The sequence below is a fragment of the Coregonus lavaretus genome (assembly GCF_964263955.1).
Source record: "Coregonus lavaretus genome assembly, chromosome: 2".
In the NCBI taxonomy this organism is placed as follows: Eukaryota; Metazoa; Chordata; class Actinopteri; order Salmoniformes; family Salmonidae; genus Coregonus; species Coregonus lavaretus.
The window spans coordinates 57,762,168-57,778,016 of NC_139989.1; the positions used below are offsets into that span (position 1 = coordinate 57,762,168).

Here is a 15,849-nt window from a genome sequence, read left to right on the forward strand (position 1 = left end):
GGAATGGATGCAATATTTGGGGCTAGTTAAGTGCATTAGCAATTTGTGAACAGCAGGGGGAGCAGTGCTGCTGATATTGCAGCACATCGGGCTTGCAGGGAAACCTAAGATACTGTCTATGTAGGCTACACTCCGTTTAACACCATGTAACACTTCCAGTATATAGTATGCAGTATGTACCAACCCCTCTGGTGAAATACCATCTTAGAATACTCTCATCATAAATATTCATTGTTTTTCATGTACCTAAACTAACATTACAATATGCTGTGAGAGCACAACCCTAGTCCCCTTCTCTTTCCTCATCTCCCCCTTTCCTTCTCAGTAGAACCAGTCCTGCCTACTTACCCCCCTCTCTCTCTTTCCTCCCCCCCACTCAGCTCCGTACCCCCCCGGCGTGTGGTCTTACCTGTTCTGGTAGCTGTAGTAGGTGCCGTCTCTGGAGATGGTGCACAGCTGCTTGCCATAGCAGCAGAGGGTCTGGGGTGAGAACTCATACTGTGGAGGAGCACAGAGAGAAAGGGTTAGTGGAGACACTGTTGTTGAGACATTGTTAGGTCCATTCTACTTCTACACTGTTTAGCATTCAGCCGGTCAGACCTGTCGACAGATTCCCCCCAAATTAAACCCTAGTGTTCCTCTGAAAGTTCTCCTTTCACTGGTACGCATAGTCCCAGGTATGCGTCCCAAATGGCACTCTATTCCCTATGTAGTGCACTACTTTTGACCAGGGCCCATTGGGTATAGTGCACTACATAGGGAATAGGGTGCCATTTGTGAATCACACTCCGTGTCACAAGTGCCACAGGGAGTCAAAACGTTCATCATGTCAAGTCAAGTGTTCAAATCTTTGTAAGGACCGCTGTAGGTCAATGCTAATGTTACCCAGTAAAAACACCCTCTAGCCATGGGGTCATACAGGTTGCTGTCTGTCACACCGTAAACACAGCAGCGCACGGTTATGCATGTCTGGAGGGGTTAGTTAGGGATGTGTTGTGTAATTGCAGGGCACTGTAGAAAGAACGTCCTCTTGAAAGACAGTAGGTCAGCAGCAGCAATGTGACATGGTTTCCCACCTTGAGGATGTCTACAGCCCAAAGCTGCCTAACAGGCCCATATCAAGGGACACAAGTTCTTCCTATTTCATGTGGGCAGGAACAACTCCTGGTCCTAACGATAACCTACAGTTAGAGCTGAGAGTTTCTCCAGGGCCTAACGATAACCTATAGTTAGTTAGAGCTGAGAGTTTCTCCTGGCCCTAACGATAACCTACAGATAGTTAGAGCTGAGAGTTTCTCCTGGCCCTAACGATAACCTACAGATAGTTAGAGCTGAGAGTTTCTCCTGGCCCTAACGATAACCTACAGATAGTTAGAGCTGAGAGTTTCTCCTGGCCCTAACGATAACCTACAGATAGTTAGAGCTGAGAGTTTCTCCTGGCCCTAACGATAACCTACAGATAGTTAGAGCTGAGAGTTTCTCCTGGCCCTAACGATAACCTACAGTTAGTTAGAGCTGAGAGTTTCTCCTGGCCCTAACGATAACCTACAGATAGTTAGAGCTGAGAGTTTCTCCAGGGCCTAACGATAACCTATAGTTAGTTAGAGCTGAGAGTTTCTCCTGGCCCTAACGATAACCTACAGTTAGAGCTGAGAGTTTCTCCTGGCCCTAACGATAACCTACAGATAGTTAGAGCTGAGAGTTTCTCCTGGCCCTAACGATAACCTACAGATAGTTAGAGCTGAGAGTTCCTCCTGGCCCTAACGATAACCTACAGATAGTTAGAGCTGAGAGTTTATCCTGGCCCTAACGATAACCTACAGTTAGAGCTGAGAGTTTCTCCAGGGCCTAACGATAACCTATAGTTAGTTAGAGCTGAGAGTTTCTCCTAGCCCTAACAATAACCTACAGTTAGATCGGAGTTTCTCCAGATCACAAAACTTGTAGCATCCCTTCCTCCCTTCCTCTTCCTCCACTCCCTCAGCCTCACCTTCCTGCTGCAGCAGTAGCCCAGACTGACCTTGACGGGGTTTATCTCCAGCTCAAACACATCTAACCTCCCGCTCTACTCCTTCGCTTTCCTCCACCAACATCCCTCCTCCTTCCCTCCCTTTCCGTCTCACCTTCCTGCCGCAGCAGTACCCCAGGCTGACCATGACGGGGTCTATCTCCAGCTCGAACACCTCGGCCAGCTTGGAGCAGTACTTGTAGACGCGGGACGTCTTGCGGTTGTAGATCCAGGCGTTGTTGAACATGACCCAGATGTCTTCCACGTACTGCCAGGGTTCCTGGTACTGACCTGTGTCCAGCTTACGCTTTATAGTGGACAGGTCCATAGGTTTCTTCACTATGTCAAAGTAGTCCTGGGGGGGTGGAGGGGAATGGTTAGAAGAGAGCTAAGTGATATTGACAGTACAGTCACAGGAATCAGCGTTGCATTGTGTCTTGACAAGACTGACATGGTTATGAGAGTGCTTTATCATTCACTATCAAGCTTCAGTACAATCAATGAAATCTGGTTATGAGAGAGAGCTTAACTGATATTGATCGTCAGCATCATTCGAATTTGCATTGTATCACTGACCAGAATGATATGGACATGGATATGAGAGAGATCCTTAATCCTTATTGAGCCTCGGCACATATTTATGAAATCTGTATAGAACTGAGTAACGAGTCAATCATTTTAAAGATTTGTCATTTGTTTTCATATCAATACATGACTAGGCATAGCCAATCAAGAGAGACTCTAAGGGTGAACGACTATCTAAGTGTGTATACATGCAGTGTGTGTGTGTGTGTACATGCAGTGTGTGTACATACTGTGTGTGTGTGTACATGCAGTGTGTGTACATACTGTGTATATGTGTGTGTACATGCAGTGTGCGCGTGCGTTTGTACTCACGGGGATGCCCAGCAGCATGGGGTCGACAGGCTGTCTGAAGGGCAGAGACTCTGGGTCCTGTCTGTAGAGGGCCTCTAGTGTGGGCATCAGGGCCTGGCGCAGCTCCTCTGGCTTAAAGACTGCAGGGAGGACAGAGCAGTCAGGGCTCTATTCAGATCAATCATGTAGAACATAGAAATGTATCATGTAGAACAAAAATATAATCTGTCATGTGGAAACGGGGCATCCTGAAAGCTCTATTTATTCTAGTTCTCTCTGTGACGTTCAGAACGCTTCAGAGTCTTCACAGGGTCCGTTATCATGGTCAAGTCATATTGACAAAGTTGTTGTGAAGATGGGGAGAGAGGCATGTCTTATAAAAAGATGTTCTGTGTTTGACACAAAGATCAACTGTACTAGTTGTTCAGCCTCTGATCTTATCCCATCTTGATTACTGTCCTGTAATATGGTCAAGTGCAGCAAAGAAAAACCTAGCAAAGCTGCAGCTGGCTCAGAACAGAGCAGCACACACAGAACAAATATCAACAACATGCATGATAGTCTTTCATGGTTGAGGGTTGAGGAGAAATGTACTAATTCTCTTCTAGTCTTTTTAAGAAACATTTGTGTGTTGAAAATGCCTAACCACTTGTATAATCTATTGCATACACTTCAAAACAGACATACATACCACACCAGTCACACCACTATGGGTTTCTTCACGGTACCCAAACCAAAAACAGATTTAATGCGCCGCTCAGTTATGCATAGAGCAGTCTCATAGTGGAGGTTACGCAGGCAAAAAGCAAGTTTAGCTTTAAAAAACACACAACATATTGTATCACATTGCCTCTACTCTTTCTAAAGATCAATTTAACTGTATATAAGAATATGTATGAATAGTGTGTAAATAGTATTTTTGTTGTCTCTTGGCGTCTTTCCAATATATAACTCTTTATTTTATTTTGAATGTAATGTAATATCTTCTGTTGTTCTTGTCTATTACTGTTCTGTACTTTGTCATGTATTTGTATGTTTTATGTGGATCCCAGGAAGAGTAGCTGCTGCATGTGCAGTAGCTAATTGGGATCCTAATCAACTAAACTAAACAGGGCAAAGGTGAGGACTAACATAACTGAGGCCAGAGATGCAATAAGATAGGACCAGCTGTGGAAAAACTACTAGTCAGAAAAAAATTGGAAAAACTCCTGGCCCCGGCTAGTTTTACACAAAACCAGGTCCTCACTTTTTTTGCGGTTCTGGGTGGGGGAGGTGGACGCTGCCGAGCCGTTGGCCCCGCCCTCCTCCTCGGGTTCCTTCTTAATCTCCGGCTTCTTCTCCTCCTTCATCTCCTTTGGCTCCTGCTTAGGCTCCGCCCCGTCTGGCTCCTCCTTCTTGACCGTGAAGGGTTTGGTGTCTTTTGTGTCTTCATCCTGCTATGGGGCACAGCTACATTTAGAGGGTGCACTTAAACAAATCTGTAGGACACTACATTTTGAAAGATGGAGGGCAACGGAGGCCACAGTACCAGATAAACAAGATGAGTTCATGTGAATTTGAACATTTCAATCAAGAATACGTGCATTCATACTGTACATATAAATAGAAGGCTCTGGTTGGTCAAGAGTCTTGTAGTCAATATTGATTCTAGGACTACAAGTTTAAGTCCTCACCTCCATTTTGAAGTCGCTGGGCTGCTTTTTCCCCGAGCCACAGTCGTCGTCCTCGTCGTCATCCTCGTCTTTGGGCTCCGTTTGGGCCATGTCTGGCGGGGCCTGTTGGGAGTGGACCTCTGCCACCGAGCCTGGGGTGGGCATGCGGTTATCTATACTGGCTGGCGTCTGGGACAGCTAGAGGGGAAAAATGAGAGATGTTTAATATCATCCCTTCAAAGCAAAGGCTGGGTGCTGGCTATAACTGTTGACTGGCACAACAAATCATTAAGAGCTGGCATGTGAAATAAACGCCATATTGCCCGCTTAATAAACCTTTAGTATCACTCCAAGCATGCTGTTCCTTCAATATACCTTTTAAAATGTGGAAAAGCTGCATGAGAGCACTGAGGTGCTTTGATAGTAACAAAGTGTGCTTTAAAAAGAGCATCTATGTATTTCCTGACTATATGATATAACCAGGAAACATTCTGGGCCCTAGTGAAAGGATATAACATGAGTTCTCCTCGTCAGTTCACCAGGTCAGGAAGAAGTCCCTATAAGAGTGTTGTGGATCCTAAGCAGGTGTTTTACCGGCGTGCTGGGGTGCTGCTGCGTCTGGCTGGGGGTCCCCGGCTGCTGATGCTGCAGGGGCGTGAGCGGCTGAGAGGGGGCGGCAGGGGATTGCATGCCCAGGGTCGAGGGGGGCCGGGCGGGGAGGCCGCCGCTGGGGACGTGGGTGGGGGTGGAGGACGGTGAAGGCTGAGCCTGGGGGGGTGGGTGGGAGTGGGGATGCTGGAGCTGCTGCAGGTTAGCTGAGGCGTTGGGCGGAGGGGTGGCGCGGGGCAGGGGGGGCTGGGGGCCCAGGGACAGGTTAGAGTTCTGCTGCTGGATGGGGGGGGGGATACAGAAGTTACAGTTAGAGTTCTATCTACTATTACATATTCACACACATACGCACCCTCTGTTACAAACCTACCCACTCAGACACATACATATTCTAACACTACACTTATATTGACAACCATGAACCCATACAACTCAGCTTCTTCAAATATGACCAAACCAACAGCAGATATGATCAATGCAACAGATCACTAGCACCATCTGTGTGTGTGTCTTTCCCTCCTCACCTGAGTGACAGCTGCCTGTGCTTGCGGCTGGCCGAGGGAGCCCACGTTGTTCATATTCATGCCCCCGCCAGGGGCGGTGTTGGGGGAGAACTGGCTCTGGGGCATGAACTGGCTCTGATTGGCTGTCTGTCCCACCATGCTGTTGGCGTGCTGTCCCATCATGCCTTGCACCTGGGGCATCCTGGATGGGGACTTGCCCATCTGGAGAATGGAGAAAAGAACACACACGTTATATGGAGGAAACCTCTCTCTCTACATTGAGCCCTTGCCAAGAATAACAAACTATGCATCTAAATGAGATCAGAACTTCAAATAATATGAAAACGTTTATTTTTTATTTATTTTTTACTTAGGCTGTGCTTGATTGAGGTTACTTGGTGAAATGGAACCAATAGAATAGTCACAAAAGTGCAAACCCCACCCATCTGTTACTCCAGGCGGGCTTAAGCAAATGCTCAAAGTATTTGAAAGATTTAGAAAAGTATTTAAATCCAGGTCTGAATGGGATACAATAACACACACACACCACCAAGACAATAGTCCTTATGAAAGGCCTGGGCATAATAAACTAATAAACAGTGTGCTGATTAAAAACCAGAAGGCAGAGAGGCATCAACAACCAGAAGTAGAGGAACATTAAAAGGTACAAAACCATAAACAGTAAAAATCCAACCCAACTCATTTAAGACATATACAATGCTCAACCACTTTTCCAGTAGAAACAAAGAGTCTACAGTTTACATTTATTTGAATGTATATATTTTTTGACAGCACCCGTTTTGATTTGAACGAAACCTTCCATACATATTTGCCCATTGTAGAAGTCCTCAAAAAGTGACATTTTGGACCTGAATGCCAAAACATTCAAGAGATAAAGTTGCTCAAAGTTCACCTATTTTGCATACCACACCATACCATGAGACATCCATGTCTTCATCACTGGAAAAGATAAACGGTTGAGATTGATATAATTTAAAAGCTTAAAACAAGGTTATCAAACTATTTTATAATTTATTTGTAAAAAGTGGTTTTTATAATATATTTTCTGAAACCTTAAACTCTTAAACTCCGATTTCTTTTCATATTCACGTTGTAGCTTAGACCCTATTTTACATTATCTGAGGTTTTTGTGTTGTGCCCGCCATTGGTTGAAACACAACATGGTCTTGAATACAGGGTGGGTGTCATGTTTTGGCTGATAAATGTACTAAAATGGGAATAAAATTGAAATTTCAACTTTTTAAATGGTACCACAAAGACAGTTGGAGGTCCACACATCAGAGAACGTTGACTTGAATGGGAATGTTGTTTACATTATACTGTCAATCTTCCATAGGAAACCTAATGAAATCATAGAAAAATAGATAATAGAATAGACATAACAATTTAAGTCGACATTCGACGGTGGGTGGACTGGCCGCAATTTTTGTGGTAGTAATTAGAAGTTAAAATGTCAATACAATTTAAATTTCAATGGTGTACCAGCTAAATTGCTGTGGTCTGAAGGGATAGGTCCATTCTATGAATTATATTTCTATGATTGAAATGACACCCACCTTGTATTCAAGAGAATGTTGTGTCTCAACCGATGGTGGGCACAACACAAACCTCAGATGACGTAAAGTAGGGTCTAAGCTACAACATATGTGAATCGTTGATGGACAGCAATATTCAAACCTTGTCTCAGATTTTTTAAATCAGATCAAGTCAGGACAGACTACACCACTCAGGAACACTCTTGGAAAGCCATTTTGGTGGGTCTTTTGCATAAACGTGTGTAATTGTCCCTATCCCAGGGACAACCCTATACTCTGGGTTAGGTTTTCAGAAGACTGATATGAGTTCTAACTTTTTAACTGGTCTTTGTGCCTTTCATATTTATTTTGATCCTAACAAACTCCCCAGTGTTGTTCACTAGTTTACTCCAAGTAGGGAAAGTAATAAAGGGGAATATATATATTTTTTAAGGATATGTATGTGTATGTATGTATGTATGCATGTATGTGTGTGTGTATATATACAGTGGGGAGAACAAGTACTTGATACACTGCCGATTTTGCAGGTTTTCCTACTTACAAAGCATGTAGAGGTCTGTCATTTTTATCATCAGTACACTTCAACTGTGAGAGACGGAATCTAAAAAATCAAAAATCCAGAAAATCACATTGTATGATTTTTAAGTAATTAATTAGCATTTTATTGCATGACATAAGTATTTGATACATCAGAAAAACAGAACTTAATATTTGGTACAGAATCTATCTCTGCAATTACAGAGATCATACGTTTCCTGTAGGTCTTGACCAGGTTTGCACACACTGCAGCAGGGATTTTGGCCCACTCCTCCATACAGACCTTCTCCAGATCCTTCAGGTGTCGGGGCTGTCGCTGGGCAATACGGACTTTCAGCTCCCTCCAAAGATTTTCTATTGGGTTCAGGTCTGGAGACTGGCAAGGCCACTCCAGGACCTTGAGATGCTTCTTACGGAGCCACTCCTTAGTTGCCCTGGCTGTGTGTTTCGGGTCGTTGTCATGCTGGATGACCCAGCCACGACCCATCTTCAATGCTCTTACTGAGGGAAGGAGGTTGTTGGCCAAGATCTCGCGATACATGGCCCCATCCATCCTCCCCTCAATACGGTGCAGTCGTCCTGTCCCCTTTGCAGAAAAGCATCCCCAAAGAATGATGTTTCCACCTCCATGCTTCACGGTTGGGATGGTGTTCTTGGGGTTGTACTCATCCTTCTTCCTCCAAACACCGCGAGTGGAGTTTAGACCAAAAAGCTCTATTTTTGTCTCATCAGACCACATGACCTTCTCCCATTCCTCCTCTGGATCATCCAGATGGTCATTGGCAAACTTCAGACGGGCCGGGACATGCACTGGCTTGAGCAGGGGAACTTGCGTGCGCTGCAGGATTTTAATCCATGACGGCGTAGTGTGTTAGTAATGGTTTTCTTTGAGACTGTGGTCCCAGCTCTCTTCAGGTCATTGACCAGGTCCTGCGTGTAGTTCTGGGCTGATCCCTCACCTTCCTCATGATCATTGATGCCCCACGAGGTGAGATCTTGCATGGAGCCCCAGACAGAGGGTGATTGACCGTCATCTTGAACTTCTTCCATTTTCTAATAATTGCGCCAACAGTTGTTGCCTTCTCACCAAGCTGCTTGCCTATTGTCCTGTAGCCCATCCAAGCCTTGTGCAGGTCTACAATTTTATCCCTGATGTCCTTACACAGCTCTTTGGTCTTGGCCATTGTGGAGAGGTTGGAGTCTGTTTGATTGAGTGTGTGGACAGGTGTCTTTTATACAGGTAACGAGTTCAAATAGGTGCAGTTAATACAGGTAATGAGTGGAGAACAGGAGGGCTTCTTAAAGAAAAACTAACAGGTCTGTGAGAGCCAGAATTCTTACTGGTTGGTAGGTGATCAAATACTTATGTTATGCAATAAAATGCAAATGAATTACTTAAAAATCATACAATGTGATTTTCTGGATTTTTGTTTTAGATCCGTCTCTCACAGTTGAAGTGTACCTATGATAAAAATGACAGACCTCTACATGCTTTGTAAGTAGGAAAACCTGCAAAATCGGCAGTGTATCAAATACTTGTTCTCCCCACTGTATATATATATATAAATAAAAAACATGGGGGATTGGAAGTGATGCAGACAATTACATTGATGGAAGTTACAATCTATCTGCAATATTAAGCTGATCTACCCCCCCCCCCCCCCCCCCAAAAAAAAAAACAACAACATTGGATTCACTCCATATTACTGGCCTGTATGACAAAGTGAAAAGAAGCCTGTGTTAAAAAATCCACTCCAAATCATCCAAATCAAACAATGCTGTTAAATAAACCTTTTGGCCTAAATTAAAAACTACAGGGTTGGGTCAAATCCAATACAACAGAGTGAAACCCTCTCCATTTTGAAGTATTGTGGTTGCAGCATCATGTTATGGTATGCTTGTCAACGGCAGGGAATGGGGAGTTTGTCTGGATCAAAATAAATATGAAAGGCGCAAAGGCCAGGTAAAAAGTTAAGAGGAAAACTCGCCTCAGTTTTCTTAAAACCTAAACCATGGGAGAGTTTTATTTTTCAGCGAGTTGTAAAGTTTCTTTCACTTTGAAAATGTGGAGTAGGTTGTGTAGATCTGTAGGGAAAAAATCGAATTTAATCCCTTTTTAGATTTAATTTTAAGGCAGCAAAAATGTTTAAAAAGTTCAAGGTGTAGACTTTCCATAGACACTGTAGTGGAGAAGGACGGGAGGTAAAACGGTTGTTGTCTTCTAATGGAGAGACCGAGACAAAGAGAGTGAGAAGGGGAGAGGAAGACGGGGAGAGAGAGCGATGGAGAGACGGGGAGAGGAAGACGGGGAGAGAGAGAAATGGAGAGACAGGGAGAGGGAGTGAGAGGAGGAGAGAAGAGGAGAGAAGAAAGGGAGGGAAGGAGATACAGAAGGAAAGAGTTAACAGGGGCATAGAGGGAACATGGAAGTCTCACCGCTGGGACAGAGCTCATGTTCATCTGCTGCGAGTGGTTCATGGGCGAGGCGGCGCGGGCCCCCATGGGCGCCTGGGACATCTGCACGTTCTGCATCGCCATGGGGTTGAACTGATTGATTCCTATGCGGGAGAGGAGACACGCACACAAACATAGGGTGCACACACACACACACAATCAGCACACACAGGACTAGTGGTGTCTACAATACTGAGATGTTGTAATTCATTACCCTATGCTCTGATGAGCAGGTGAAGGAGTCACTGAGTCAGTTTGGAGCTAAGTCATAACTTTTCACAAACTTGTTCATTTGCTGTCAGTGTTTCCCCTATATATATTTTTGCGGCGTGGTGGCGGGAGGTCACAGGGTATGCCCCCCCCAGGATATTTTTTGGGGGTAGAATGACTGAGGTCATTTACGGGGACTTTAAAAATACATTATACTCCAAAATGATCTATCTATCTATAATCCCCCCAGAAATGAGCCCAATAGCATATTGGTAAAAAATACTTTTAGGGCTGACTCTTTTACCATAGCCTATACATGGCACCATATCGTATTATCAGGCAGATGTTTTATTAGCAATAAGCAAGGTTTTTTCTGGATCAAAAAGGGGCTATTTCTTTCCCCCATGGAGCCAATAAAGTTTTGAAAGAAATGTTAAGCAATTTTTCATCTAATCTACACATTCTGTCATGGAGCTGACAGAAAATGTTGCAGTGCAAATTTCCCGCAATTCTACTGAATTTTGCTATGGCTAATTCTGTGTTCTTATGCAAAAATCGGGGGCCCTGGGCATGTGCCACGTGAGCACGGTCGGTAATTCAGCAATCCCAAAAGTACTTCAAAATTAATTGTTTATTATATTGGTTTCATTCCTTTAGCTTTTTAAATGAATACAGGGGAAACACTGGCTGTAATGATCTAAATAAACATTTATGGAGAAACAGTTGCTGAATAAACCATTTAAACTATTTGCGTGTGATTATAGTATCTAAAGCAACTGGCCACCAGGGGGGCTGACAGTCAGTGTGCAGTTGACTGTGTCTGGATGAAAGGAGGATGAGAAACAAATGTTGAAGTGCAGGAGAAGGCCTGGTACCTTGAGACACCTGCATGCGGGGCATGATCTGATTTGGCACGTTGGGCATAGGCACAGATCCATCTGAAAGAGAGGACGACGAGAGGGATGAGATGTGGTCAACATGTCATATACCAAAGCATCCAAATTAGCTAACTACCGCCTCAAACACCTACTTTAAACAAACATATCATTATCCTGTTATAGGGCCAAATGCTAACTTTCACTTAAGTCAAATTTCCACTTAGTCTCCCATTGACATCAATGCATGACTAAATGAAAAAAATGAAGGGTTTGCCCCATACATGGTAATAAGATGATAATAAACATAAGTGATTATGTTGCTCCCTCCTTCAATATAGGGGTCTCCATAGGTCCTGGGAGGAGGGTACTCACTGGCTGGCCGTGGGGACTGGCTGGGACCCATGGAGTTGGGCTGAGGGGCCATGCCTGGCTGCTGCTGGGCCCCCGTCCCCCCCCCTGCCATGGGGCCAGGCTGCTTCTGGAGCCGCGAGCGCCTCTTCTCCTCCAACTCCTTCTGGATCTTATAGATCTTCTCCGCCAGGAAGTGGTAATACTCGTCCTGCAGGAATTGACAACATGAGATTAGAAATAACATATACTTAACAAAAATATAAAACGCAACATGTAAAGTTTTGGTCCCATGTTTCATGAGCTGAAATAAAATATCCCAGAAATGTTCTATATGCACAAAAAGCTTATTTTTCTCAAATGTTGTGCACAAATGTGTTTACATCCCTGTTAGTGAGCATTTCTCCTTTGCCAAGATAATCCATCCACTTGACAGGTGTGGCATATCAAGAAGCTGATTAAACAGCATGATCATTACACAGGTGGACCTTGTGCTGTGGACAATAGAAGGCCACTAAAATGTGCAGTTTTGTCACACAACACAATGCCACAGATGTCTGAAGATTTGAGGGATCGTGCAATTGGCATGCTGACTGCAGGAATGTCCACCAGAGCTGTTGTCAGGGAATTTAATGTTCATTTCTCTACCATAAACCGCCTCCACCGTCGTTTTAGAGAATTTGACAGTACGTCCAACTGTTCTCACAACCGCAGACCACGTGTAACCACGCCAGCCCAGGACCTCCACATCCGGCTTCGTCACCTGCGGGACTGTCTGAGACCAGCCAACCGGACAGCTGATGAAACTGAGGAGTATTTCTGTCTATAATAATATTTCTGTCTGTAATAAAGCCCTTTTGTGGGGAAAAACTCATTCTGATTGGCTGTGCCTGGCTCCCCAGTAGGTGGGCCTGGCTCCCATGGCTGCACCCCTGCCCAGTCACATGAAATCCATAGATTAGGGCCTAATGAATTTATTTCAATTGACTGATTTCCTTATATGAACTGTAACTCAGTAAAATTGTTGAAATTGTTGCATGTTGCATTTATATATTTTTGTTCAGTGTACAGTGAGGGAAAAAAGTATTTGATACCCAGCTGATTTTGTACGTTTGCCCACTGACAAAGACATGATCAGTCTATAATTTTAATGGTAGGTTAATTTCAACAGTGAGAGACAGAATAACAACAAAAAAATCCAGAAGAACTAATGTAAAAAATGTTATAAATTGATTTGCATTTTAATGAGGGAAATAAGTATTTGACCCCTCTGCAAAACATGACTTAGTACTTGGTGGCAAAACCCTTGTTGGCAATCACAGAGGTCAGACATTTCTTGTAGTTGGCCACCAGGTTTGCACACATCTCAGGAGGGATTTTGTTCCACTCCTCTTTGCAGATCTTCTCCAAGTCATTAAGGTTTCGAGGCTGACGTTTGGCAACTTGAACCTTCAGCTCCCTCCACAGATTTTCTATGGGATTAAGGTCTGGAGACTGGCTAGGCCACTCCAGGACCTTAATGTGCTTCTTCTTGAGCCACTCCTTTGTTGCCTTGGCCGTGCATTTTGGGTCATTGTCATGCTGGAATACCCATCCACGACCCATTTTCAATGCCCTGGCTGAGGGAAGGAGGTTCTCACCCAAGATTTGACGGTACATGGGTCCCGTCCATCATCCCTTTGATGCGGTGAAGTTGTCCTGTCCCCTTAGCAGAAAAACACACCCAAAGCATAAATGTTTCCACCTCCATGTTTGATGGTGGGGATGGTGTTCTTGGGGTCATAGGCAGCATTCCTCCTCCTCTAAACACGGCGAGTTGAGTTGATGCCAAAGAGCTCCATTTTGGTCTCATCCGACCACAACACTTTCACCCAGTTCTCCTCTGAATCATTCAGATGTTCATTGGCAAACTTCAGACGGGCATGTATATGTGCTTTCTTGAGCAGGGGGACATTGCGGGCGCTGCAGGATTTCAGTCCTTCACGCCGTAGTGTGTTACCAATTGTTTTCTTGGTGACTATGGTCCCAGCTGCCTTGAGATCATTGACAAGATCCTCCCGTGTAGTTCTGGGCTGATTCCTCACCGTTCTCATGATCATTGCAACTCCACGAGGTGAGATCTTGCATGGAGCACCAGGCCGAGGGAGATTGACAGTTCTTTTGTGTTTCTTCCATTTGCGAATAATCGCACCAACTGTTGTCACCTTCTCACCAAGCTGCTTGGCGATGGTCTTGTTGCCCATTCCAGCCTTGTGTAGGTCTACAATCTTGTCCCTGACATCCTTGGGGAGCTCTTTGGTCTTGGCCATGGTGGAGAGTTTGGAATCTGATTGATTGATTGCTTCTGTGGACAGGTGTCTTTTATACAGGTAACAAGCTGAGATTAGGAGCACTCCCTTTAAGAGTGCGCTCCTAATCTCAGCTCGTTACCTGTATAAAAGACACCTGAGAGCCAGAAATCTTTCTGATTGAGAGGGGGTCAAATACTTATTTCCCTCATTAAAATGCAAATCAATTTATAACATTTTTGACAAGCGTTTCTCTGGATTTTTTTTGTTATTCTGTCTCTCACTGTTCAAATAAACCTACCATTAAAATTATAGACTGATAATTTCTTTGTCAGTGGGCAAACGTACAAAATCAGCAGGGGATCAAATACTTTTTCCCCTCACTGTATATTTTGTTTACTTTATTGCATGTTATATCAGCTACTTAAAGTGCACACTACGGGAGAAGTGTGGAGATTGGGATGCAGTCTATGTTGGCGTTTCAAGCAGTTGGGAGTAGTGAGTTCATCATAGGAGGTTGGTGGCACCTTAATTGGGGAGGACGGGCTCGTGGTAATGGCTGGAGCGGAATAAGTGGAATTGTATCAAATACATCAAACACGTTTTCCATGTGTTTGATGCCATTCCGTTTACTCTGTTCCAGCCATTATTATGAGCCGTCCTCCCCTCAGCAGTCTCCACTGGAGTTCATTACCCTGCAGACTGGTACATGTCCCCCTACACCTTGAGTTAGTTACCCTGCTGTTGGCAGACTCGTACATATCCCCTTCCACCTTCCTAGCGTACGCCACCAGGTTCTCCATCCGCCGGTCCTTCAGTGCTGCGGGGTCTGGGGTGGGGAATATGGCTTGTACTCTGCAGGAGGACATGGAGAAGAAGGGATGGTGGAGGGAAAGAGGGACAGTATAAAGGGAGAATTAAAAAGTGAGTTGGAGTAGAGAGTGGCAACCTCAATGTGTCTCAATAATCTGAAAATTGCATTTCCTTTCATAACACAGACCTGAACGGGCTAGGTAAGTGAACACAATGGTCCAATCCCAAATGGTCCAACTCCTATACCCTTAGCCATATGGTGGCAAAGCCATGTGGGTTGCCCACCTATTTAACCCTGATAGATTAATGGTCATCGAGGAGAGAAAACATTGAAGGGAGGGAATGCAAGCGTCTTGGTGGTACTTACAGTTTGTGCACCAGGTGGGTGCGTAGGTCCTGAGTGACGTGCTCGTGCCACGTCTTCCTCACCCCCGAGGCGGAGAGAGGGTTGGCGCCAGGCAGGTTGCCCATGCCCCCCATGCCCAACCCGTCTGGCATCAACTGACTGGAGAACGGAGAGAAAGAGAGGAGAGCAAGATCACTAAGGAAACATGTTAACATAAGCGTAACACCAAGGTAACTATGAGAGAATAACTTGTGTAATGCTGTGTGTCAGGTAACTAAGTAGAAACAGTGGCATTGTAGCTATCAGGGATGTAACCCCAATTTCAGCCTTTGCCCAACCCCTTCATATATTCAAAAAATGCATTCAGGTGAGAAATGGTGGGTGGGGGAAATTGCTCATACATTTTCATTTTGGGGGTGGGTAAACATAGTGGTACCTGATCCCGACACTTTCTCACTAAAGAATACTTACCAGAAAATCCACTGGCATGCTCTGATAATAACATTGTGTGCATTGCGAGCCAATATGGACTGTTAACTCAGTGGTAAGGTGGCGAGTTCCTGACACCTATTGTCACTTGTGGAGTAAGTTTGAATCCCCCATGGGGCGTAAAAAAATATTTCAAATGTGGACTCACATTTATTGCGGTACTGTGTTGGGAGAAAAAAAAGTGCAATCACCACCTTGAAAATTAAGATATGGGGCTCAATTCAATCCAACCCGCACTGCAGTATTTATGCAGTAGCTCTTTTTCCAATTATCAAATTAACT

At 44.5% G+C, this 15,849-nt stretch overlaps 1 protein-coding gene across 1 annotated transcript in view; it reads right to left on the minus strand.

Moving 5' to 3' along the window:
- LOC311148000 (CREB-binding protein-like) overlaps window positions 1-15,849 on the minus strand; it is a 78,299-nt gene that overhangs the window by 13,198 nt on the left and 49,252 nt on the right. Inside the window, exons 8-19 of the mRNA XM_084184876.1 lie at window positions 15,100-15,237; window positions 14,657-14,774; window positions 11,656-11,842; window positions 11,281-11,343; window positions 10,178-10,299; window positions 5,670-5,870; window positions 5,131-5,421; window positions 4,558-4,734; window positions 4,131-4,320; window positions 2,906-3,024; window positions 2,124-2,363; window positions 410-498 (exon numbers count right to left, since the gene is read on the minus strand). Of these exons, the coding sequence (XP_084041002.1) occupies window positions 410-498; window positions 2,124-2,363; window positions 2,906-3,024; window positions 4,131-4,320; window positions 4,558-4,734; window positions 5,131-5,421; window positions 5,670-5,870; window positions 10,178-10,299; window positions 11,281-11,343; window positions 11,656-11,842; window positions 14,657-14,774; window positions 15,100-15,237 (1,935 nt within the window). The remainder of the gene's footprint in view (window positions 1-409; window positions 499-2,123; window positions 2,364-2,905; window positions 3,025-4,130; window positions 4,321-4,557; window positions 4,735-5,130; window positions 5,422-5,669; window positions 5,871-10,177; window positions 10,300-11,280; window positions 11,344-11,655; window positions 11,843-14,656; window positions 14,775-15,099; window positions 15,238-15,849) is intronic.